The sequence below is a fragment of the Saimiri boliviensis genome, chromosome 17, assembly GCF_048565385.1.
Source record: "Saimiri boliviensis isolate mSaiBol1 chromosome 17, mSaiBol1.pri, whole genome shotgun sequence".
In the NCBI taxonomy this organism is placed as follows: Eukaryota; Metazoa; Chordata; class Mammalia; order Primates; family Cebidae; genus Saimiri; species Saimiri boliviensis.
Window position 1 is genome coordinate 20,951,616 of NC_133465.1, and position 26,288 is coordinate 20,977,903.

The window sequence follows — 26,288 nt, forward strand, 5'->3', positions numbered from 1 at the left end:
AGGCACACACACGTGCCCACCACCCACACACAGGCACATTCGTGCACACACGCACACGTACACACTTGGGTGCACACACCCACTCACACACGCATACACATGCACTCGTGCACACCCCCCAACGCATGTACTCGTGTGCACATCCACACATGCACACTTGCGCGCACACCCATGCACGCATACTCACGCACACACACACTTGCACATGCAAACACGTGCATGGACTTTCACACACCCATGCACACACACTCAGGCACACATCCACCCACATCCACTCACACACTCGTGCACACACCCACGTATACTCATACACCCACACATGCATGCACACCGACCCACACACATGCACACCCACCTACACATGCACACGCACTCAGGCATGCACTCACACACTTGCACGCACACTGGCACCCACCCACCCACTGTCGTGCAAACTTGCATGCACACACGTACACACATGCATGCACATGCACACCCACCCACACAGACACATGTACACTGTACACCCATTCTCATGCACACGTATGCACATGCACACACGGATACACCGGTATATGCAGAATTTAGAAGACTACACCTCAAACTGTCAGTGATGGGAGGTGGGTGGCGACCACCTGTACATGCTGGTGCCGTGAGCATTTCTCATTATTACAAGCCAGTATTGCACTGGGGATTAGAAAAACATGAGTTTTAAACATTCTTATTAGAAGAACAAATCACTGCTGCTTCTGTGACTCAGAGGGCGACACCGGGGCCTCTCCAGTGAGTCACCACACGTGCCTTGCTCTGTGGTCAGCAAGGGGTGTGTCTGCTTCCTCCACCGGCCAGGGAATGCAGATGGCACCCGGCACACCCCAGGCCGCAGAGCCAGAGAGCTCAGTGACACGACTGAGTCGGAGGCCATGTCTGTGCAGTGGCGGCAGCGGGAGGGCAGGAAGCCTACTGACCCCAGGGGCAAGATACAGGCACGCTGGATGCTACTGGGCAGAGACTCCGGGCCATGCGGGAGGGGACAGCCGTGCTGGTGAGGGAGCTCCCTCAGGCAGATGCCCCCCAATCAGACTCTCTGCCGTAGGGCATCCCCCTGCCCTCAACCCCCTGGGGCTGTAACAGGGCTCTTCCTTTTCCCAGTTCAAAGAGAGGCCCTTGGGTTGAAAGAACCCTTACAGAGACCATCTGGTCACGTTTTCTTCAATAACCATTTACTGAGTACCTTTTTTTTTTTTTCCCAGGAGGAGTCTCACTCACTCTGTTGCCCAGGCTAGAGTGCAATGGTGCCATCTTGGCTCACTGCAACCTCCGCCTCCTAGGTTTTAAGCAATTCTCCTACCTCGGCCTCCTTAGTAGGTGGGATTACAGGTGTGCGTGTGTACGCCACCACGCCCGGCTAATTTTTGTATTTTTAGTAGAGACAGGCTTCACCATGTTGGTCAGGCTGGTGTTGACCTCCTGACCTCATGATCCACCTGCCTTTGCCTCCCAAAGTGCTAGGATTACAGGTGTCAGCCACTGTGCTGGGCCCTTAGTACCTACTTTTTATGTGTCAAGTATTAGGAACATAAAAGAAAATACCCCCCTCACTGAAGTTCAAATTCTAGTGGGGAAGAGATGAGGCTGACGATGCAACTATAATTCAGCAGCATCAAAGCAAAGCCACAGGTGAACATCAGGATCTGCGGACAGGGCACCCAGCCCACGCTGTGGTCGGGGAGGGTGTCAGAAAAGCTTCCACGGAGGTGAGGCCTAAGCTGAACCTGAGAGGTGAGGAAGAGACCAAGCGGACCAAGCCACTCCAGGCCGTCCCTTCAGCGCCCTGGGAAGGCTCCTCTGGTGATGCCTTCCTCTAGCACTGTTTCTGAATACAGGAATCGAAGGCTATGCATTTTCCTCTCAACAGCGCTTTGGCTGCATCCAGCGGTACTGGTATGTAGGACGATCATTCTCAGGCAGGTCTAAACAGGTTGTAGTTCCCATTTTGATTTCCTCATTACCTTGTCAGTTTGAACTTCCAAACACATGGCTAACCAATATTCTCTTTTTGGTTTTGGAGACAGAGTCTTACTTTGTTGTCCAGGCTCTGGAGTGCAGCAGCACGATCTCAGCTTACCGTGGCCTCTGCCTCCTGGGTTCAAGGAATTCTCCTGTCTCAAGTCTCCTGAGTAGCTGGGATTACAGGCACCTGCTACCATGACCAGCTAACTTTGTATTTTTAGTAGAGATGGGGTTTCACCATGTTGGCCAGGCTGGTCTCAAACTCTTGACCTCAGGTGATCCACCACCCCGCCTCGCCCCCCGGCCTCCGAAAGTGCAGGGATGACAGGTGTGAGCCGTCACGCTTGGGCTAACCAATGTCCTTGTTCGTTTCTAATTTCACTCCACTTTGTCTGTGAACGTGACTTGCATGCTATCAACTTTTTGAAAACTTTTGGGATTTCTTTGGTGGCCTATTATAGGATAAATGTGAATGTTCCACACATGTGTGACAAGAATCAGAGTTTTCTGTCAGGGCACAAGCCTCCTTGCATTTTTAGGTCAAGCATGTTAACTGTGGCATTCAGGGTCTCTCTCTCCTTATTTGCCTACTTGATCCGTCTGTTTCTGAGCGTCTTCCCAGCTCCTTTTCCTTACACAGCTCCTGCTTTTCCTTACAAAAGCCGCTTTTTCTTCTCTTGCTTCTCCCTCCCCCACTTTTTTCTTAGACAGAGTCTCACTGTGTTGTCCAGGCTGGAGTGTAATGGCATGATCTCAGCTCACTGCAACCTCCGCCTCCCAGGTTCAAGCAACTCTCCTGCCTCAGCCTCCAGGGTAGCTGGGATTATAGGTGCATGCCACCATGCCCGGCTTATTTTTGTACTTTAGGAGACAGGGTTTTGCCATGTTGGTCAGGCGGGTCTCAAACTCCTGGTCTCAGGTGATCCACCCGCCTCAGCCTCCCAAAGCGCTGGGATCACAGGCGGGAGGCACCGCGCCCGGCCGCTTGCTTCCTCTTTCTGTCCTGTTCGACCTGAGCTGCTTTCCAGGACACCTGCCACAATCAGCCCCCATGAAACCCTGAGCACTGACCTCCTCTATCTGCTCAGAGCTACTGCATTCAGGACCTTTCCCTTAGTAAGTACACACTCAAGGGCTCCCTCTCAAACTCTCAAAGCTGATAACTTCCCGCCTCCACTTCCCCCGGCACCCCTGCCTCAAAGCGTCCCTGGCTCGGAGGCCAAGTGCTGCTCACCTCCTTCTGAATTTCACTCTTGAGGGTAGAGATCTTCATCTTCATGTCCTCCAGCTCATGGTCTGGGAAGGGCTGCACCTGGGGGCTGGCCTCAGACTCCTCGGGGGACGGAAACACCAGGTCGGCCAGGGGGATGTACCACTTACAGTCATACTGCTGGTGCTTCCTGCAAGCGAGCCGGAGGGAGATGTGAGCCAAAGTGGGAGGGTTCTTCCAGCCGAAGCCCTAGGTCTGGAACCACACACACACTGACGCCCGCCCACCTTCCCAGGCTGCTGGCCCAGATGACTCATGCTGTCAAACGCCCCAGATCACTGGGGTATCAAGAGCAAAGCCCCCTCAGCCGGGTTCACAGATTCCTACCCCATTCCACACCCTCCTTCCCTTCTAGACTATCCACGTTCATTATCCTTCAGGCTAGCGCTGGAATACAGGTGTTATTCAGAATGCCAACTCTTATCAAGGGAGGTCACATGGGTCTACACTGGATGAAGGATTACAAGCCACATCCAAGTCTAGCAAGAAAGCGTGCCCAAATTAGGAATGTCTGCCATAGTTGATTGATTAGTAATGTCTGCCATGGCAAAGGATGACAGGCAGAGGTGTGTGTGCTTATTATCACCATCTGTGCCTTAGAACTATCTCAAACATGACCGAGTTCAGAGAGTCAGGCTCTTTATTATTATTATTATTATTTTACTTAGTGAGATGGAGTTTTGCTCATTGTCCAGACTGGAATGCAATGGCATGATCTCCACTCACTGCAACCTCTACCTCCAGGGTTCAAGTGATTCTCCTGGCTCAGCCCCACAAGTAGCTAGGATTACAGGCGCATGCCACCATGCCCAGCTAATTTTTGTAATTTCAGTAGAGACAGGGTTTCACCATGTTGGCCAGGCTGGTCTCAAACTCCTGACCTCAGGTGACCCACCCACCTCGGCCTCCCAAAGTGCTGGGATTACAGGCATGAGCCACTGCACCCGACCAGCCTTGCCCTTTACTGAAGTTCATAATGATCGATCCTTCCCCTAGGACTTAGATTTGCACTTCTCATTCTGACCCTTGAGTGCTGTGGTGGGCTCCTGGCTTGCTGAACCTGTGCAGTACTCAGAGGCACAGCCAGCCGGGGGGGCTGAAGGCAGAGGAAAGATAGCCTGGTGGCGAGCACACTGGCTTTGGAGTCGCACAGACATGGGTTTGGATGCGGACCGCCACTTCTCAGCGGTGAGAAGGGGTGTGCTTGGCACACTGAAGGTGATCAGGAAATGTGCAAGAGTGTGTGAGTAGAACTGAATGAGCCTCTCTGCTCAGGGCACAGTGCAGACCTATGTTCCCGAGTACAGAGATGGAGGCACCAGGCCGCTTTCACATTCTGTGGGGCTCTGATTCCACCTGTGCCTCCAGCTGGGCAACCACGGGCAGCTCATCTACCTTCTCCGATGCCTCTCTCTCACCCATGACAAGGGAGCAACAGTCACTCCTTAGCGGAGCTGCTGGGAGGACTAGAAATAATGCATTCAAAGCATCTGTCACGGCACCTGGCATGGCCTAAACCCTTGATAACAGTAGCAGGAGCTGGGATGAATATTCAGTGCTGCAGTCAGCAAGAACTCGGAGAGGTCTAATACAAGGAGAAGGCTTAAGTAATGGCACATCCACCGCTAACGTCGTGAGGGAAGCAAGATGATGATGACGAGGACGAGGCAGCAACAGGGAAAATGCAAAACAGAGCGGCAGAGGCCCCAGCCGGGCATTCGCTCTGACGACGGCTGCGCAGGAACGGGAGAACATTGAAACACAGGGAAGGAAGCGTCTCGGCAGGAGACTGATGCTTATGCTTCAGTGGTGACGGCGTTTCCTCTAATGTCCTTATATTATCGTCGTAATTAAAAACATGCCTTATTCTCAGGAAAAAAAGGGCTATGTAGTGAGATTAAATTAATTCACAGATTTTTTTTTTTTTTGAGACAGAGTCTCGCTCCGTTGATGGGTACCAGGCTGGAGTGCAGTGTAGTGATCTCGGCTCACCGCAACCTCCGCCTCCCAGGTTCAAGCAATTCTCCTGCCTCAGCCTCCTGAGTAGCTGGGACCACAGGTGCACATCACAACGTCCAGCTAATTTTTGTATTTTTAGTAGAGACGGGGTTTCACTGCGTTAGCCAGGATGGTCTTCATCTCTTGACCTTGTGATCTGCCTGCCTCGGCCTCCCAAAGTGCTGGGATTATAGGCGTGAGCCACTGCGCCCAGCCCATAGATTTTTTTTTTTTAAAAGGAAAAAGCAGCCGGGTGCAGTGGCTCACGTCTGTAATTCCAGCACCTTGGGAGGCTGAGGTGGGTGGATCATGAGGTCAGGAGATCCAGACCATCCTGGTAACACTGTGAAACCCCGCCTCTACTAAAAGTACAAAAAATTAGCGGGGTGTGGTGGCACGTGCCTGTGGTCCTAGCTACTTGGGAGGCTGAGGCAGGAGAATCACTTGGACCTGGGAGGCGGAGGTCGTGGTGAGCTGAGATTGCACCACTGCACTCCAGCCTGGGCGACAGAGTAAGACTTTGTCTAAAAAAAAAAAAAAAGGAAAAGCTGGCTGGGTGTGATGGCTCATGCCTGTAATCCCAGCACTTTGAGAGGCTGAGGCAGAAGGATCACCTGAGGTCAAGAGATCAAGACCAGCCTGGCCAACATGGTGAAACCCTGTCTCTACTAAAAATAGAAAAATTAGCTGGGTGTGGTGGTGGGCACCTGTAACCCCAGCTGCTCGGGAGGCTGGGGCAGGAGAATCACTTGAACTCGAGAAGCAGAGGTTGCGGTGAGCGGAGATCGCATGCACCACTGCACTCCAGCCTGGGCAACAGAGCAAGACTCTGACTCAAAAGAAAAACCCACAAGGTAGCCGAAGCCTGCATCGGGGGGTAGTGTCTGGTCCCACTGCCCCTGCCCCATGCCCCTGGACTCCTGCACACTCACCCCGCAGAGGTCTTCTTCAGCTTGGCACACAGTAGGACATCCGTGAAGAGGAACACATGCCGCAGCTTCCGGGAGCTCTCCGACACTTCCACCAGGAAGCCATCCTTCACCAGCTGCCGTGTCTGAGGGAGAGGGAAGACCCCCAGCTGCTCAGAGGGGAGCAGGACGGGGGCCGAGCCTGCACGCGAAGGCACAGGCAGCCAGGGAGGGCTGAACCAGGGGGCGGTATGGCCTGCAACCCCGTAACAAAGGTGGCGAAAGCACTGCCTCTGGAGTCCCGCGGACGTGGGCTTGGATCCAGGCAGGTTTCTCAGCTGGGATCTCGCTGGGCTCCCTGACCTCTCTGTACCTCAGATTTACCTTCTGTACAGTGGGCACAATGATGTCTCCCCAAAGGCGACTCACAGAGGTGGTGCGTGGAAAACATCACAGCAAGTGTGCACAGTGTGGGGCTCTCCATGGCCACCCCCTGCGCCCCTGCCCAGGACCACCCGGTTCCTCCACCCGGGGCACTAACACGCTCACCTGCAACCCCTCCCGACCAAGCCACAGACTTCATCTAGTCCCGGAACCACCGTGATCCGAGACCCGCTCAGGCCTCTCCGTGGTTTCTCCAGCCCCCGGGGATGGGAGACCTGGGCCGTCCTCCCTGGGGCTGCAACAGTGTCCAGAGGGGATCTGCAGCCCCCTCTGACCTGGCTCTGGTTCCCCCAGAGTTCCCTCCCACCTGCTCAGAGCTGGGGGCCGTCACCATCCATCCCAGCCGCTCCTGTGTGTGTGATACTGGGTATGACTTACACCTGCTGTGATACGCAGGTGAGTGTATTGAAAGTATATAATTAAGCTGCCTGAGGCCGGGCGCAGTGGCTCACACCTGTTATCCCAGCACTTAGGGAGGCTGAGGTGAGTGGATTACTTGAGCTAGGAGTTCAAGACCAGCCTGGCCAACAGAGTGAAACCCCATCTCTACTAAAATACAAAAATTAGCTGGGCGTGGTGGTGGGTACCTGTGATCCCAGCTACTCGGGAGGCTGAGACAAGGTGGAGGCTGCAGTGAACCGAGACCACACCACGGCACTCCAGCCCGGGCCACGGAGTGAGACTCAGTCTCAAAAAAAACCAAAAACCAAAAAACAGACGAGTGAAAGCTGAGGGTTCGAAAAGCCCTGGAGATTTTTCAGATGCCCCGGAGTGAAACAGGCGAGGGTCTCCCCTGACGCTGCATGCCAGCACCAGGAACCACTCAGAATCGGCTCTCTCTGCCCAGTGGACACTCCCCAGGACTGCCCCTCACCACTCTCCCCCCAGGAGACCCTGGGGGCTCGTAAACAGACCAGAGGAGCGAAAACACAGTCAGCCTTGCTCCCCAGGGTCACCTCATGACCTCCCCTGAGAAGGTGTTTTGTGTGGGTCCAGCTGCTGACCCACGAGGCAACTGTGCCCCTCAGGCTTCCTTGTTCTCCCCTCGCTGGGCTGCCCTGGCTCTTCCACCGCAAAGGGCCCCAGGGAACGGCTGCCCCCCATCCAGGTGCCCACTGGACGTCCCAACAGCCTCTCCTGCTGCAGGCTTCCCCGAGCTGCCGCCTGTGCAGGCCGCGCTGAAGCAGCTGCAAGCTCCTGCCCCCTCAGCTTCCCCGGGACCCCGACAGTCCCACACTGGCCAGAGGCAGGTGTCCGCATTCAAGGAGCACGAGGCCAGAGGCCAGCTTCCCCGGTGTGGGGCAGAACGCACAGGCGTCCAGACAGCCCAGGTGAACAATCCAGCTCAGACGCCTGCGGCAGACCTGGGGACTGTCCAGCCTCAGTGACCTCTTCTGGCTCACTGGATTATTATTGTTTTTGAGACAGAGTCTCACTCTGTCACCAAGGCTGGAGTGCAGCGGCGTGATCTGGGCTCACTGAATTCTCTGCCTCCCTCATTCAAGTGATTCTCCCACATCAGCCTCCAGAGTAGCTGGGACTACAGGCACCTGCCACCATGCCCGGCTGATTTTTGTATTTTTAGTAGAGACTGGGCTTCACTGTGTTGGCCAAGCTGGTCTCGAGAACTCCTGACTTCAAGTGATCCTCCCAGCTTGGCCTCCCAAAGTGGTGGGAAGATAGGCGTGAGCCACTCGATTATTGTGAGGATTCATGAGACACTGGATTTAAAGCTCTCGGCCTAGGCCCGGGGATGCCGCAGGTCATCAGGGTGACCGAGGACTGAGGGCCTCTCCTTGGCTGGGGATGGAGAATGGTCTGGAGAGGCCGGGGCACACAGCACTGCCTGTGCATGAGAGAAGGGGACATGGGGTCTGGCCGACCCTACTTCTCAGCCTGGGTGCGGGGTCGTGCTGGGCCCTGGGCTCACCTCCCCCTTGGGGGTGGTGACTGCAGTCCGGCGGGGGTCGATGTCCTCATTGATGCTGGACAGGAAGTTCTGGGAGATGCGAAGGGCATCCTGCAGCAGCGGGTAGTCGGGGTGGTCCACGGGCGTGTGCTTCAGTAGATCCTGTGGAGGGCGGGCCGTGGGCTGAGGGGCTCGAGGGGAAGCCACGGGGGTCCTCAGTCCTCACCAAAAGAATTCAGAGGGCAGACACTAAGGGACCCACTGAATTCCTGCAAAATCTGAACTACAAATCAAAGGCAGGCTGGGTGCAGTGGCTCACACCTGTAATCCCAGTGCTCTGGGAGGCTGAGGCGGGCACATCACCTGAGGTCGGGAGTTCGAGGCCAGCCCGACCAGCATGGCGAAACCCCGTCTCTACTAAAAATACAAAAACTAGCCAGGAGTGGTGGTAGGCGCATGTGATCCCAGCTACTGGGGAGGCTGAGGCAGGAGAATCGCTTGAACCCAGGAGGCAGAGGTTGCAGTGAGCCGAGATCGCGCTACTGCACTCCAGCCTGGGTGACAGAGCAAGATTCCATCTCAAAAAAAAAAAAAAAAAAAAAAAAATCAGAGCCAGTGCAGCAGGGGTGAGGGTGAAGGGTGAGGGGTGAGGGGTGAAGGGTGAGGGGTGAGGGGTGAGGGGTGAGGGGTGAGGGGTGAGGGACGAGGGCCCTGGCTGCCTCCATTTTTCCCTGCTGCTGTCACTATTCTTTCCCTAGTGGGGACACCAGGTGGAGGCTCATCCCGCTGAGCAGCTGGGGGAGAGGCCTCTGTGCCCATCCTGCAGTGGTCTCCTCCTGGAGACCAGGAGGCAGCAGGTGGGGAGCAGGAAGTGCCTGCCTTCTGGGGAGCACCAGACCCAGTGTCCAGCTTAGTGGCCAAGCTGTACTGAGGCCCTGGCCTGCTGACATGGTGACCAAGGGCCAGGCGGGCATCCTCGGGCCCTGGGAACCCCAATTCCCCTCTTGGGCTGTTCTCAGACACTCTGGCACCCTCTGACCCGGCTCAGTATCCCGAGGAGCTCCTATGCTCTCTGGCCACTTGGGGGCTTGACACTCACATGTAGGACGAGGGTGCTCCGGGTGACACGGTCAATGGGCTTGTAGAGCAGAGCTGTGGGGAGGCGGGAGGAAGACGGTGGACAAGGGCAACCTAGCGCCTCAGAGGCCAGCTTCGCCCCCCACCCTCAGGCCCCCCCCGGAACACCCACCTGAGGGACGGCACAGTGGGCCAGCTTCACCCCCACATGCATGCCCCCTTGGGAACACCCACCCAAGGAACGGCACAGTGGGCCAGCTTCACCCCCACTCACATGCCCCCTGTGAACACCCACCTGAGGGACAGCACAGTGGGCCAGCTTCACCCCCACCCTCACACCCCCCGTGAACACCCACCCAAGGGACGGCTCAGTGGGCCAGCTTCACCCCCACCTTCACACCCCCCATGAACACCCACCCGAGGGACAGCACAGTGGGCCAGCTTCACCCCCACCCGCATGCCCCCCCCGGGGACACCCACCCGAGGGACAGCACAGTGGGCCAGCTTCACCCCCACCCACATGCCCCCCCTGGGAACACCCATCCGAGGGACAGCACAGTGGGCCAGCTTCACCCCCACCAGCACACACCCCCAGGAACACCCACCCAAGGGATGGCACAGGGGGCCCACGGCAGCCTCCACCCCGGCTCTCCCTCCCAGGGCAGACTACGCAGCAGACACAGGTGATGCACAGCCCCGGCAGCCCGGGATCCCCTCCCGTCAGGCGATGCTTCCTCCAGCCGGCCCCAAGCCGGTCCTGGCCTCACCTGGCTCAAGGCAGACGGGCCCCAGCACCCCAGCCCGAATCACACAGCTCCACCCAGCTGCGCCCTGAAGACTCCAGCACACTGGCCATCCCCAGGACCCCAGAATGGGGGAAGGAGAAATGCTGCGTTTTCAGGAGAGGCAGCACCCTTATCAGCCTCAGCCTCTGCAGCTGATGGCCCGGCACAGCTAGCTAGGATTGGCGAGCTTCGCTGTAACCCATAGGACAGGCCTCATCTCTCAGAGGAAGACTCTTCCCCACATCCTCAAACCCCAGACAGCAAGCCCAGGATAGGTTGGAGGCCAGGGAGCCTGGCTTGATCTCCACAGAGAGGCTCTGCTCTCCAAGACCAGCCTGGCCAACACGGTGAAACCCCGTCTCTACTAAAAATAGAAAAATTAGCCGGGCATAGTGGCATGTGCCTGTAATCCCAGCTACTCTGGAGGCTGAGGCAGGAGAATCACTTGAACCCGGGAGGCGGAGGCTGCAGTGAGCCGAGATTGCACCACTGCACTCCAGCCTAAGTGAAAAGAGTGAAACTCTGTCTCAAAAAAAAAAAAAAAAAAAGTCTCTGCTCTCAAACACATGGCAGCCTGAGGGGCAAAGGTTTCCTGAAGCAGCTCAGGCCAGGCCTTGCACAGGACGGCCGCACAGAGGCTGGGGGAACGCAGGCGAGGCCAGCCAGCCCCCGAGAGCTGCAGCCTCCACAACCCACATGTCAAGCGGCCCAGTGCGGAGGGCGGGGAAGCAGCAGGGACAGGCGGAGGTGGCAGCTGCCAGACCGACACTTCCCAATGCCCTTCCCGCTCGCAGCTGCGTCCGCTCCCAAAACGGAGGCTCAGCTTTCCATCCTGCACCTGGGCGCTCTGTCCCTGGGGTCACCACCTTGGCCCCTGGCCACGGGAGCAGTGAGAGGCAGGATGGTCCCTGGGAAGGATTCCCCGACTGGCTGTCCCATAGGACCCGCTGTGACAGATCCCAGCGCCAGCACCCATGCCCAAGCTGGGCCCCAAACCCAAGGGTTCTTCAAAGCTGCAGATAGGAATACCCCGCGCTGTGCAGCCACGCAGACGCTTCAGGAGCAGTATGCCCGCTGCCAGGAAGATGCAGCCCCAGCAGGGCCACCAGCCTTATCTGCAGGCCTAGCTCCACTGCCCGTCAACATCACTGGGACGGGGTGTGGCTGTGAAAAGACCCAGATGCCTGCCCCCAGCCCCGCCAACTAAACCCACATCTCCGCAAGACTGCATGGGCATTCAGCATTTTTAAAAAGCTTCTTTACTGATTCAAATGTAAGATAATGACTGAAAACCACTGCTTTATGGTTTATGTATGTATTTAATTTTTTTTTTTAAATATGGAGACAAGGGGCCAGATGCGGTGGCTCCTGCCTGTCATCCCAGCACTCTGGGAGGCTGAAGGCGGGGGTGGATCACTTGAGGTCAGGAGTTCGAGACCAGCTTGGCCAACAAGGTGAAACCCCTCTCTATTAAAAATACAAAAACTAGCCAGGTGTGCAGGTGCCTGTAATGCCAGCTACTCGGGAGGCTGAGGCAGGGGAATCTCTTAAATCCGGGAGGTGGAGGTTGCAGTGAGCTGAGATCACGCCACTGCACTCCAGCCTGGATGACAGAGCGAGATTCTGTCTCAAAATAAATAAATAAATAAGTAAACATAGAAACAAGGTCTCACTATGTTGCTCAAGCTGGTCTCGAACTCCTGGCCTCAAGCAATCCTCCTGCCTCGGTCTGCCAAATGCTGGGATTACCAGCAGGAGCCATCAAACTCGGCCAACCCCTGGTTACGTAAATACATTTCATGTAACAAACCTGTAGCCCTTGCGTATCTAGCAATTTCCAGAGACGCTCCATGCACCACGGAAGCTTGAATTAACGAGACCAGTCTTGGGCTATCCTGGGGCGCTGAAGGTACAGCCCAGTTCCCAGCTCAGGTGGGATCCATTTCTGAGGCTGCTTAAGGAACCCACCTGTGGCTCAGCCCATCTTCAGGGCAAAAATTCACACTCTAGAGCCCCAGGGACCCCAAGAAAGCATGAGCTCAGCAGATACCTGCTGGGGTGGGGCCCGGAGCTGCGGCCCCAGGGAAAGCTGATACCACATTACGGCTCCTGCAGCCCTCTGGCGGGTCCCAGGAGGAAGAGGTTTCTGACGAAGCTCAGAGGCACACAGGGCAGGTTGGGTTTCAGATGGTCAGAGTCCACCTGAGCAGGGCTGCAGAATGAGCCCGGGAGGGCGGCTGGGGGACAGGTGCTCCGGGAAAGGGCACCGGGACGACGTCACATTGGGAGGGAACGGGGAACGAGGGCGGCCCTGATGTTGGTGCTCCCCACGCCCCACAAGAAGGCAGGATGAGGCGCTCACTCTGGCCTTCCTGCGTCCCAAGCTCCGGCAGACTGCCCTGCTTCCTGCCCACCTCACCCACTCTCCCCACTCTTCCCTGACTTGGGCAGCAAGCTGGTCTCTCTGTGGTTGGCTGGGTACTCGCTCTGTGCCCAAGGATTCTGAGGGAACAGCTTTGCTTGCATTATTTCCTGTGATTAAAAAGGGAAGCAATTCTCACTGGCCCCACTTTACAGACAAGGCAACTGAGGTCGGGGGGTGTTCGGCTCGCTCACCGTCCTGAGCTACAGGTGGAGGGAACTGGGCTTTGAATGTAGACCCACCCACACTCCGCTCCTCGTGTTGACTGCCCCCTCCTCAGGGGAGGGCAGCCCCTGGAAAATCTCAATGAGCCACAGGAGGGTTCTTGGAAAGAGTGACCAGGATGGGGTGAGCCCCATCCTCACGAGCTGGCCCTTTCAGTCCTCATTACCACTGTGAAGCTGACCTCAAAGGCAGAATCACAGAGGCCAGAGCAGCGTGAACTCCAGGTCCGGGTCTGGCTCACCAAGTCGAAGCTTCCTTTTGGGGAAGGGAGAGGAAGCCGAGCAGGGCACATTTCTTTTTCAGGAAGGCAGAGTTGAGACCTGACCAAGTCCTAGGCCAGACCAAAAAGACCATTTCCCCTCTGACCAGGCCAATTTCAAGTGAGGACGGGGTTCCCGGGGCCGTCCTGCTGAGTCGCAGGTGAGAGGCCACCTCGGAGGCTGCTTCCATCACAAGGATCCTGAGAGGGTCAGGGGGTGATGGTGCCACGCGGCCCGTCCAGCGCAGCCGCCTGGGAAAGAGCCCAGGAGACGGACAGCCCCTCCTCCAGCAAGCTGCCACCCCCCCTCCCTTCAGCTCCAAGGAGCTCCGGGTTACCAGGGAGACAGGAAAGCAGGGTGACTGAGGAGGGCGCAGAGCCCAAGCACCTGGTGGGAAGGAAGAGGAAGGTCCTAGAACGAGCCGCCCGCCGCTCCCACAGACTCGGACCGAGAGCAGCGGGCCTGGGAGCCACCCGAGCCCACCCCCTCCCTGCCACCGGCAGGCAGGCACCCCTGGCACGCCGTGCCTCTTGGGCCAGAGTCCACGGTCTCCTGGACACTTCCCTGCCAGGGGCGGCTTCCCCGTCCTATGACCACCAGCCCTGCTGATAACGTGCACCTGTCCAGGACGCCCTGTTGCCCCGTCAGTGGCAGGGGCTACCAGGAGGATGGCCCGGGCCGTCCCGCTGACCGGTGGCATGTGTGTGACCTTCACAAAGCCTCCTGCCACACCCCCTCCCGCTGGTCCTGCCGACCTGCCTTCCACAGTCCTGTGCCCGGACCTCAGCTCGAGAGTCTCTCAAGGCTGGAAACAAGCCTTTGGGCTCCTTCCTCTTCCACAGCCGCTCCGTGTCCCCGCCGCCCGCCACCCCCCGCCGCAGCATGTGCCTGGGAGCACAATACCCGCCGCCCAGCCTCCGCTCCTCGCTCCAGAAACAAAGAAACTCCCAACTTCTCCCTCCAGCTCGCACTGGTCCCCTCAGCTGGCACCATCATCACCTGTCCAGACCATCGCCACCCCTCATCACCTGTCCCCACAAGGCGCCTGGCCCCCACAAACCCTCTCCCTGGCCTCAGGGCTGCTGTGTCTGCAGGCACAGCTCATCACCGTCCGTCCCTAACAGCCCCTGCGGGAAGTTCTCCCACACTAGCCACCCCGTCCCCGCCCATCCCCAGGAGCACCTGGACCCGCCAGCCTGGTCCTTCATCTCCAAGCAGCCCTGCCCTGAGCATCCCCCAGGTTTCAACTCTAGGCGGGATGCTGGCCAAAACGAAGGGAGATTCAGGGCCAGCCGGCTGCCCACCCTCCCTCCCTATGGCCCCCAGGCCTTGCCGGCACATTCAAGCCCACTCCAGCCAGTCGCAGAGGTGGGAGGGTCCGCCACCTCCCACAGCGGGCACCTGGGTTACCATAGGTGCAGTTACAGCAGAAGCGAATAATGAGGAGAATCTCCATGGCAGCCTCTGTCCGCACAGCGGGAGCGCACAGCCATCGCTCCAGGACCCCGGTGCCCACCAGCAGCCCCACTGGCCACTCAGCCACCTTGCTGAAGCGGCCACACCGTCCCCAGCATCCAGCAGCCGCTTCGGAGTGCTCTTCCAGCTAGGGGGAGGGGCGGGAGGCGCGTGGCGAGGAGAGGAGGGAGGGGGAAGGAAGGAGGGGCAGGGAAGGAGGGACCCAGCAGCCTGCTGGCATCCTAAAGAGGAGCACGTTTGTAGCTGGCTGGCTGCCCGGGCACGAGGCTGGAGTCCTCCCATGCGCGCACACACGCTCACGCGCGCTCACACTCACACTCAGGCGCGCGTGAGGGGGAAGGGCGCCGCGTTCACGCAGCCTGGCGCCCACACGGCCAGACAAAGGAAGGTGACAGTAACCCGGCCCCTCCCTGAGATACCTTCCATGGTGACCGAGGTGTGGCTGTCCTTCGAGTCCTTGGGACCTTTCACCTTGAGCTCCTGCCAAAAGGTGGAGAGGAATCACTGCCTGGTCTGCCAACGCCGCCCCCAGCCCCCACTGTGAGCCCGGCAGGGAGGGGAGCTCTGAAACTCAGGGTGCAAGTCTGAGAATGGAGGCCGCTGCGGGGCTCACGCCTGTCATCCCAGCACTTTGGGAGGCTGAGGCGAGTGGATCACCTGAGGTCAGGAATTCGAGACCAGCCTGGCCAACATGGTGAAACCCCATCTCTACTAAAAATATGAAAATTAGCTGAGTGTGGTGGCGTGTGCCTGTAATCCCAGCTACTCGGGACGCTGAGGCAGCGGAACTGCTTGAACCCGGGAGGCGGAGGTTGCAGTGAGCTGAGATCGTGCCACTGCACTCCTGCCTGGGAAACATACCGAGACGCCATCTCAAAAAAAAAAACAAAAACAAAAAAACAAAAAACAAAAAAAAAAAGAAAAAACGAGAACAGAGACAAAGGAGCCCGTGGCCATGGACCTCTGCCTTGACATCCCCATCCCCTGCACCCATAGCTGTGAGCTCCTGGAGCCTTGTAGAGTCCAGCAGCTGGGGCATGGGCAAGAAGGAAGGGACTCCAGGTCCCAGAGAGGAGAGGGGCTGGCAAGGAGCCCTGAGGTTACAAGAAACCCTCCCAGGAGCCCCTACTCAGGAATCCTACACGTTGGCAGACAGGGGTGGAGCTGACAAGCGCCATCCGATCTTCAGAGCGTGAGCAGCCAGTGAGAGAGGGAGGGGGTCCCACACACCTGCACAGGGCAGGCAGCGAAACGGCGGGCCTGGGGCAGAGACGCATCCTACCCCCATCAGAGGGAACTTCCTCAGCCCCCAGCACCCCGACGCTCCCCACCCACCACCACGGCCTGTGCTGGGTGTCCTCCAAGAGGGTGAGGGGGAGAAACAGCCTGTCCTCCTGGACCCCGAGCTAGGCAATAGGCAGTGAGTCCTGGAAACAGACGCAGGGAGGACTCGTCCGCTGCAGGCCTCTGTCACCCTCCTCTAGAGGTTCCAGCCTCAGCTTCTGCTCACAGGACGGTGTAGTGGCGGTGTCACCTGTAATTCGAGCTGTAATGCGATCCCCACTTGGCAGACAAAGCAAGCAGAGCGTCAAACAGGGGCGTGGGAGGGAAGATGGGGGGCAAGGCGAGGCCAAGGTCAGGAGCCCAGGTGACGTCACTTGCTCAGCCTGGAGAGAAGGAAGCCCCCAGAAAGCAGGAGCTTCCTGCATCTGTCTCAAGCTGTTTCTAGACAGGGAAAACTCCCGGGGACTGAGCTTGGGTGTGTGTATATTTTGGGGGACAGGGAGGGTGGGGGTTACTCAGCTTCTCTAGGTTGTGTCTCTGGCTGGTGCCTGGATTCCCAGATTCAGGGAATTTTTCTTCGCGCCCCCTCCAGCAAAGCCGGGGCTATGAAATCACTCCTGCTGCAGGGAAGAGCCTAATTGCCATAATTAGGTGGCAGCGCCAGCAGGAAGCAAGCGCCTCATCAAGTGACTGAGGAGGAGGAGCCACCTGGCGGAGAGCCACTGGCGGCTCTGCCCTCCGGGGTGGGCAGCCTTTGAGAGGGGCTCACGGCTGGGGCGGGGGCTGCTGTCCATGCACAGACAACAGGCAGCCAGCCCAGGCCGAGAGCTGAGGCCACACTCTCTGGACCATGTGGGACCATGGGCTCTCGGGTGGTCCTGGCTGGGCTGCTCTGAACATGGACCAGGGCAGTTGGGTAGTTCCCGGCTTGGGCTGGGAACCGAGAGGGGAAGCACCGTTTCTCCAGCCTCTTTTATTTGTATTTTTAATAGAGACAGGGTCTTGCCATGTTGCCCAGGCCGGTCTCGAATCCCTGGGCTCAAGCCATGCTCCCGCCTTGGTCTCCCACAGTGCTGGGATTACAGGCGTGAGCCACCTCGCCCAGCCTCTCCAGCCTCTTGACACCGTGTAGAGGGACTTCCCCATCCCGCACTTCATCCTCCCAGGCAGAGGGTAACTCCTCTGTTCCATGGGTCTGGGAGAAGAAACTGGTCAGCGCTCCTCTCTCTGCACACAGGGTGAGAGGGGTGGGCTCTGTCCTCAGTGTGGGGAGGGCCTGTGGTTCCCCATTCTGCAAGGGACTCAAGAGACACTTTTTTTTTTTTTTTTTTTTTAAAGACAGAGTCTTGCCCTGTGGCCCAGGCTGGAGTGCAGTGGTGTGATCTCAGCTCACTGCAAACTCCGCCTCTCCGGTTCAAACGATTCTCCTGCCTCAGCCTCCTAAGTAGCTGGGATTACAGGTACCCGCCACCATGCCTGGCTAATTCTTGTATTTTAGTAGAGATGGGGCTTCACCATGTTGGTCAGGCTGCTCTCACACTCCTGAGCTCTGGTGACCCACCCGCCTCGGCCTCCCCAAGTGCTGGGATGACAGGCATGAGTCACCGCGCCGGCCTCAATAGATACATTTAATTCCAGAGGAGAAGTGCCAGCAAGCCCACTCTGGCCACAGATGCAAATCCGCGTCCTCCAAGCTGCGCCCTAACAGTCACCAAGCTGACCCGCCTGTCTCCATCTGCCCGGCACCCCGGCTGCCTCTTGGAGGATTCTAAACCTGGGCATCACCCTGCACCCCTGAAGTTTCCAGAAAGCCATCCTGCATCTCCCCAGCTCTTTCAGCATTAGAGCCGAGACGGGGAACACAAAGGGCCAAGGGGGGGCCTGTAGGGCAGAACCCCAGAACTGAAGCCTCTCCCTCGTTCTAGGTTCTCTCGCCCCGAACTGGCAGCTGGGTGCTGTTCCCGCAAGCACCCAGTGCTGTAGGGTGTCACCACCGTCTTTTTGGACAAAGGGATGAGCTGGGCTCTGTCCTGAAGGACCCAGAGCAGCTGTCCCCTCCACACCTCCTCCTGGGTAGAAATGTGAGTGGCAGATGGGGGCCGCACGTCTGCCCTGCAGAGGAGGACAGACGAAGGCAGAGGCGCAGAGGCAGACACAGGCCCGTTCCCAGCTGGGGTTCCACTTCTCCACGAGTGGCTCCTGCCCTCTCTGTTTATGGAACTGCAGGCTTAGAGTGGGCGAGGATCTTCAAAGACAACCGAGTCCAAATTTCCTCAAGTCTTCCCGTTCATAAAAATCACCCAGAAGCTTGTTCAAATAGAGAATCTTGGGCCCCACCCAAAGCTCCCGAATCAGAAGCTCCAGGGAAGGTGCCTGGAAATCTGTGTTTTAAATCACAGTGCCCGCTGATGCCTATCAGCAAGATTAGGACTAGCTGGCCAAGCCGGGCTCAGCGGCTCACACCTGTAATCCCAGCACCGTGGGAGGATGAGGCGGGCACATCACCTGAGTTCGAGACCAGCCTGGCCAACATGGCGAAACCCCGTAGCTACTAAAGAAACAAAAGTTAGTCGGGCGTGGTGGTGGGCACTTGCAGTCCCAGCTACTCAGGAGGCTGAGGCAGGAGAATTGCTTGAACCCGGGAGGCGAAGCCTGGCGACAGCAAAACTCCGTCTTAAAAAAAGGATGAGCTGGCCAAGTGTAAAGCCCTCATTCTACGGGACAGGAAACGAAGGCTGAGAGGAGGGAAGTCACTTGCTCAGGGTCACCCGAGCGTGGGAGAAAACTGCCTTACTTTTTTTTTTTTGCCTCCCTTATTCCTCTCTCTAATCTGAAAGAGAATAATAATTAAAAAAAGTAGTTTTATATTAAGAGGGAAAACGTCAGGTGCAAGAAAGCAAACATGAGGCTACGTGTCACGCGTTGGAGTAACCACCTCACCGGCTGGCAAGCGAGGGAGCGGAGACCTGAGGCCGGGAAGGCTCTGAGCTCCCCCAGTGCCCGCTTTCGTCCGCCAGGGTGGCTGTGCCAGGAGCTGCCTACCTCTGAGATCTTCTGGAACTGGTTGTTGGACTGGCTGCACTTCTCAGCTGTCTCCAGAGCGACTTTGTAGTTATCCACAAACGCTTTGTACACACCAAGCTGGCTGGCCTGCAGGGAGGAGTCGGGGAGCAGAAGAGAGGAGGGGAGCGGGAGGGGAGAGGATTAGTGAATGGATGAAAGCTTCGCAGAGCACCTGGAGCACCCGGGCGCTGAAAACCTCTAACTCAGCTCCACGGGGTGAGCTGGGAACCGGAGGAGAGGCAAGGATGAACATGTTACACCGTCCCTTTGAACTTGACAGTTTCCATGGAAACTAGCTTAGCCAATAAGGCTAACAATGAGGTCTGGGGTTGGGGAGACAGGGATAGGGCCTTTGTCGGCCTGCTAGAAATTCAACTCATCACAGCGTCTCGTTTTCCTCGGCATCATCAAGGCCTCCCAGGGTCTGAAATCCCTTAATGTCTCATACTTCCTTCACATCCTGGAATTAGCCAGAGCAGGGAGAGGCGGGAGTGTGTGTGCTGCGGGGAGCTGGCACATGTGGCCTGCTTAGGTCTTCCTCCCCATGTAGAGTGTGGGGCGCAGCATGGAAAGGTACCTTCTGGGCCGGGCACGGTGGCTCACGCCTGTAATCCCAGCACTTTGGGAGGCCGAGGCGGGAGGATCACCTGAGGTCAGGAGTTCGAGACCAGCCTGGCCAACATGCTGAAACCCTGTGGCTACTAAAAACGCAAAAATTAGCCAGGCACGGTTGGTGGCGCGCCTGTGGTCCCAGCTACTCAGGAGACTGAGGTGGGAGAATCACTTGAACTTGGGAGGCGGAGGTTGCAGTGAGCTGAGATCACGCCACAGCACTCCAGCCTGAGTGACAGAGTGAGACTCCGTCTCAAAAACAAAACAAAACAACACATGAAGGTGCTGTCTTTCCTCCCTTGGCCTCGGGGTCCCTGTCCTCACCTCTTCCACCTCCTCTATCCCCAAGGAGCCAAAGCCCCTGCCTCACGACACATTTGCCCACCACTGAGAATCAAACACAAGCTTTTCCTGATTCACAGCCACGGACGGCCTCACCTCCTCTGACAGCCACAGCACATGCCATCGCCCCTTCTGCAAAAGGGGAAACTGAGGCTAAGCCAATTCCCCAAATATTTACGGAAAGCCTTCTCTGGGCGGTGTATATGCACTTCCTCTTAGAGGAGCAAAGGGTAGAAATTCAAATTAAAACCAGAGTGAGATATTTTATATTCCTCGGAAGGGTAAAAATTTACAAGTCTGATTGACAGCAGGGGCTGGCAAGCATATGGGGAAATTTACACTCTTACAGACCACTCGGGGGAGTGGAAATTAGGACAATTATTTGGAGAGCAATTTGCTAGTAACTACTAACACTGAAACAGTGGAACTAATAAAGCTGAGGACAGGCACAGCCTGTCTACTGCTCAGCAAATCCACTTTCACACACGAACCACGAGCTTTTTTTTTTTTTTTTTTTTTAAGTACATGCCAAGCCCAAAGTAGGAACGCAGTAAAGGCACAAACTGCAGTCTAGAAGCTATCCACCAAATCACGCCCGTAGCCGCTTCGAAAGTGGGGGGCGGGGAGGGGAGAATCCACCTCTATGCGTGATGCTTTACTGTCTTGATTGCAAGGTTTTGCTGTGTTATTCTCTGGGTTTTTTGGTTTCAAGCTTTTTTAGTATAGCAGCAAGGGAGATACAGCTGCTGTCTCCATGGCCTGTTGCGGGGAGTGGCTGCTGCAGACCCCAACCCATGATCACCCCACTTTCGGCAGGAACCTCGTGCTCCGCAAGAACCTGCAGACGGTGGGGATGGGGTGGGGGCAGGCTGGCTGCATCGGCTGAGCCTGGAGCCTCCCAGGGGAGCCCTTCGAGGGAGCTGGTGGGCACAGGAGTGGGCATCTGGAGAAACCAGAGAGTGGAGAGAGAATGGGGGCGCCTGGGGTGAAACCAAGGCCAGAGGTGTTCGGCTCTCAGCAGCATGGGGGCCGGACTTTAGAAAGTGGGGCGGGGTAGGAAGGAATGGTGTTTATTTCCTTTTCCAGGGAGCAGTGAGGCCCAGCCCATCAGTGCCCACCCTACAGGAGGTATAGTTTGCTTCCTAAGCCAAAGGACACATGGCCGACGTTCTTCCAGGAAAGGGCCCCTCTTGCTCCCTTTCCCACGAGAATACCTGGCTGTGCAGGTTGGCACACCACCAGCCGTGAGCCAGGCCACGGTCACCCCAGGCTGTAGGGCCTGAGGGCCCGCCCACCAGGTTCATTAGCTGGAAAGGGCAGGTTGCTTGGGAACGGCAGCCTGGCACTGGGGTGATCTCATAAAACAAACAGCAGAGATGCTAATTCCCTTCTCTAGGAAATGAATAATCAAATACCCAGAGACTTCAGCTGAAAATAAACCGCTTCCAGATGCCAGGCCTGCAGCCCCGGGGGCCTCAGACACTAGTTCATGACGCCGGGGAGGGAAGGCAGTGGGTGGCAGATACACGGCCAGGCCTGTGGAGCCAGGGCCAGAACAGGGGACGGCCAGACCCAAGCGACAGAGAAGCTCGCTGCCACAGGGCTTGCTCTCCCCCGCCCTCCTGAGGGATGGGCAGAGGATGCCCCTGAAGCCAGCTCAGGTGACCAGGCAGTGAGGACGGGCGTCCACCACCCCTGAACTGAAGGGGCAGCTGGGTCTGTGAGAAGAACATGTGTGCCGCTCCCTCAAAAGGATGCCTGCTGGGTGTCTCCTCCCAATTTATTTATTTGTTGTTTGTTTGTATATTTATTTATTTTTTTTGTTTGAGACAAAGTTTTGCTCTTGTCACCCAGGCTGGAGTGCAGTGGTGTGATCTCAGCTCACTGCAACCTCTGCCTCCCGGGTTCAAGCCATTCTCCTGCCTCAGCCTCCTGAGCAGCTGGGACTATAGGTATATGCCACCATGCCCAGGTAATTTTGCATTTTAACATGGGGTTAAAATTTGACATTTAATGTTATGAGAGATCAACATGGGGTTTCTCCATGTTGGTCAAGGCTGGTCTTGAACTCCCGACCTCAGGTGATCCACCCGCCTTGGCCTCCCAAAGTGCTGGGATTACAGGCATGAGCCATTGCGCCTGGCCCACATCTACCCAATTTAATAATAATAATCATGGCACTAATGATAATGACTAGTTATTGAGAACTTATTAATTTACAATGTTCCAGGCACTGTTCCAAGCACTTCCCTTTCTACTTTATTCTTTTTTTTTTTTTTTTTTTTTTTTTTTTTGAGACGGAATCTTACTCTGTGGCCCAGGCTGGAGTGTAGTGGTGCGATCTTGGCTCACTGACCTCCACCTCCCGAGTTCAAGCCATTCTGTCAACTCAGCCTCCCGAGTAGTAGCTGGGATCTCAGGTGTGTGTTACCACGCCATGCTAATTTTTGTATTTTTAGTAGAGACGGGGTTTCACCATGTTGGCCAGGCTGGTCTCAAACTCTTGACCTCAGGTGATCCACCCACCTTGGCCTCCCAAAGTGCTGGGATTACAGGCGTGAGCCAGGACGTCCGGCCAACTCTATTTCTATGTAGAGACAGGGTCTTGCTATGTTGCCCAGGCTGGTCTTGAACTCTAGGCCTCCAGTAATCCTCTAGCTTCAGCCTCCCAAAGTGCTGTGGTTACAGGTATAAGCCACTGCATCCAGCCCCATGCGCTTTTCAGATATTAACTCATTCCTTGAAATAACCCAGTGAGGTAAATACTATGGCTGTCCTCATTGTTACAGATGAGGAATCGGAGTTAGAGCGCCTGGGTAAGTTGCCCAGTTGCAAGTTTGATCTGGCAGAGCTGAGACTTGAGCCCATTTTGAGTTCTCCAATGGTCAAGGTCCTGGTGTGTTCACTCAATCATGCAGGACCACTGGACCTGTTCTGGGGGTCTAAGAACATGAAAATGCAGGCCGGGTGTGGTGGCTCACACCTGTAATCCCAGCACTTTGGGAGGCCGAGGCAGGAGGATCACCTGAGGTCAGGAGCTTGAGACCAGCTTGGCCAACAAGGTGAAACCCCGTCTCTACTAAAAATACAAAAAATTAGCTGGATATGGTGGCGGGCACCTGTAGTCTCAGCTACTCAGGAGGCTGAAGAAGGAGATTCGTTTGAACCTCGGAGGCAGAGGTTGCAGTGAGCCGAGACTGTGCCACTACATTCCAGCCTGGGCCACAGAGCAAGACTCTGTGTCAAAAAAAAAAAAAAAAAAAAAAATGAGGGCCGGGTGCAGAGGCTCATACCTGTAATTCCAGCACTTTGGGAGGCTGAGGTGGGCAGATCACGAGGTCAGGAGATCGAGACCATCCTGACCAACATGGTGAAACCCTGTCTTTACTAAAAAATCCAAAATTAGCTGGGCATGGTGGCACACACCTGTAGTCCCAGCTACTCGGGAGGCTGGGGCAGGGGAATTGCTTGAACCCAGGAGGCGGAGATTACAGTGAGCCGAGATTGCGCCACTGCACTCCAGCCTGGATGACAGAGGGAGACTCTGTCTCAAAAAAAAAAAAAAAAAAAAAAAAGAAAAGAAAACGCAGTCCGCCCCCTGGAGCTCGTGGTCTGGGGGAGTCACTCAGTTACTGGCGCTCATGACGGGGACTGGCACCAGGCCTGCATTTGGGGGCTTGGAAAGCCTTCTTGGAGGAGGTCCCTTCTAAGCTGGGGACTGAGCAGGAGAAGCCAGACGAGGGGGAAGGACACTTCAGGCAGACAGGGCTTCCAGCAGGAGGAGGTCAGGAAGTGCCTGCCCCGGGAACTGAGAACAGAACGTCTGGTGTCAGGAGCAGGAGTGCGGGGAGGAGGCAGCATGCCCGGCCCGGGCACAGCTCAGCTCAGCGTGCCAAGGGTCCGTTCCTCACAGCCTGGTCTCATCCGAGGGTCGAGGGGAGCTGGGGTTTGGCGACTCTCTCCCCACTAAGGAGAGGTGGGGTGGTAGAGGAGCGGGCCTGGAGGCAGCAGCCACACTGGAGGGTCCACAGCTGCGCAGGTGAGGGCCATGGAGAGCGGGGGGGCAGGAGGACACGGAGGCTGCGAGCAACGGCCAAAAAGAGGGCCCCACAGGACAGGGGGGCGGGGGTGTGTGCCAAGAGCGGGTCCAACGCACTCACTGAGATGAAGACGGGAAGCAGAGCAGATCACGCCACAGACGAGCAGCTCAGCTTTGAACACGCTCAGCTTTGAACACGCTCAGCTTTGAACATGCTCAGCTAGACACCCGATGAGTGTCCAGGTAGGAGTTTTTCCCAGTGTGAGAAAAAGGCGGAGCTCTGTTCATTCAGCCAGCCTCAGGCAGGGAGGAGGAGGCGGCCCCGGGGCCACTCACACCCGGAGGAGAACCACAACCTGGACTCCCAGTCTCCTTGCCTGCAGGCTGTCAGATGTTATATCGGGGACTCCAATGGCGTGACCAGGGCTCCCCCAGGGGACACAGCCAGACATGGGGCAGAGCTGGGGGAAAGGGTGTCACAGAGGCCCCAGGGAGCAGAAGACGTCTGTGGGCCTTTCCCAGCACTAAGTCTGCATGTTAACCACCCCGCCGGCCACACTCCCCATCCCGAAATAGTGGGCAGGGCTGGACTTTTAGTGCCTCTTGCTCTTGGGACCTCAGGAGAGGATCACTGGCTGATGCACACTGCTTCCTTTTACAGAGGCAGCCTGGGACACAGTGGATCACTGAGGTCTCAGGGGAGCCGGCCTTGGGCCCCCACCACCAGCCCGTCTCGACCACCCCTAGAGTCTCCGTCCCCCCAGCCCGTCTCCGTCCCCCCAGCCCGTCTCCACCACCCCTAGAATCTCCACCCTCCCGGCCCATCTCCACCACCCCTAGAGTCTCCGTCCCCCCAGCCCGTCTCCACCACCCCTAGAGTCTCCACCCACCTGGCCCGTCTCCACCACCCCTAGAATCTCCACCCTCCCAGCCCGTCTCCACCACCCCTAGAGTCTCCACCCACCCGGCCCGTCTCCACCACCCCTAGAATCTCCATCCCTCCGGCCCTTCTCTACCACGCCTAGAATCTCCACCCTCCCAGCCTGTCTCCACCATGCCTAGAATCTCCACGCCCCCAGCCCATCTCCACCACCCCTAGAAGCACTCCCAGAGCGCACCACGGGAGGCCTGGAGTCAGGCCCTGGCCCAGGTGCCCCATGATGCACAGGCCCCAGCTTTCCTCCAGGACTCAGAGCGGACCCAGGCCTGCAAGGAGGTTGAGAGGGTCGCCCGGTCCTCTCTGGAAGCTCTTTTCAACACTCTCAGCTCTGCTACCCCGCTGTGTGAGGCCCCCTGTCCCAGTACTCACCAGCTTCTGGAAGAGGTGGCCCATGGTGACCTGGCTGTCCCACTGCTGCACCTTGGGGCACAGGCTGTCGTAGAACTCCTTGTGGATCTCGTAGATGTCCTGGATCTTGTAGAAGATGGTCTCGATCTGCTGGATGGTGAGCACGGGCTGGGAGGTGGTGGCTGTGGCCTTCAGGGGTTTCATGGGCTGGGAGGACGTGAGGAGGAGAGAGCAGAGGCGGGGGATGAACACGCCAGTGTGCTGGCAGGCCCGGGGGTGACCGTCAGCCCTTCCCTCGGCCCAGGTCCTGCCTGGACAAGGCGGCAAAGGCAGAGCCCTGAAGCACGCTTTGTATTCAGGAGCCACTGCCACAGGCCCCAGCTGGCCACATGCTCGGCGCGGGCACCTGTCCTAACCGCCCTGCCAGGCCCGAGGGGCGGTGCCACGGTCTGCTCCCCGGCCATGCGCCTGAGCTCAGCCGCAGCCTGTGCTGCTATAACAGGACCTCATCTTTCTCCCACAGTCGCCTGTGCCCTGAGTTAGGAGCTCCTGACCAGTGGAAAGGAGGGTTGACTGGGACTCAGGCCTTCCGCTGTTTCCTCCACCACGTAGAAGAAACGACGTGTTTCCGGGACTCAGAGGGGCAGGACCAGAAGGTATTCCAGACCAGCCTGGCCTCGCTGATAGTCCAAGTTCCCGTCACTCGGTACACGGAGAGGGACGGGGCTTCACGGGTCTCCCACTACCTCCCACCCTGTGGCAGACATTGCTTAGAGACCACGATGGCCCCTCCCACAGCACGTGGTGTGGCCTCCAGTCTCAGACGTGTTCCCAGCGCCTGCCTGTCTATACCAAGATGCTCCAGGGCCTGCAGTGTAGACGGTGAGGTGGACA

At 57.3% G+C, this 26,288-nt stretch overlaps 1 protein-coding gene across 6 annotated transcripts in view; it reads right to left on the minus strand.

The window, feature by feature from the left end:
• The window catches only part of ABR (ABR activator of RhoGEF and GTPase), a 210,958-nt gene that overhangs the window by 56,343 nt on the left and 128,327 nt on the right, over positions 1–26,288 (minus strand). For all 6 annotated transcript variants that reach the window (XM_039475784.2, XM_039475785.2, XM_039475791.2 and 3 more), the window contains 7 exons: positions 25,416–25,601; positions 19,093–19,200; positions 15,186–15,246; positions 9,621–9,673; positions 8,543–8,683; positions 6,193–6,314; positions 3,227–3,392 (listed from right to left, as the gene is read on the minus strand). In XM_039475784.2, the coding sequence (XP_039331718.1) occupies positions 3,227–3,392; positions 6,193–6,314; positions 8,543–8,683; positions 9,621–9,673; positions 15,186–15,246; positions 19,093–19,200; positions 25,416–25,601 (837 nt within the window). The remainder of the gene's footprint in view (positions 1–3,226; positions 3,393–6,192; positions 6,315–8,542; positions 8,684–9,620; positions 9,674–15,185; positions 15,247–19,092; positions 19,201–25,415; positions 25,602–26,288) is intronic.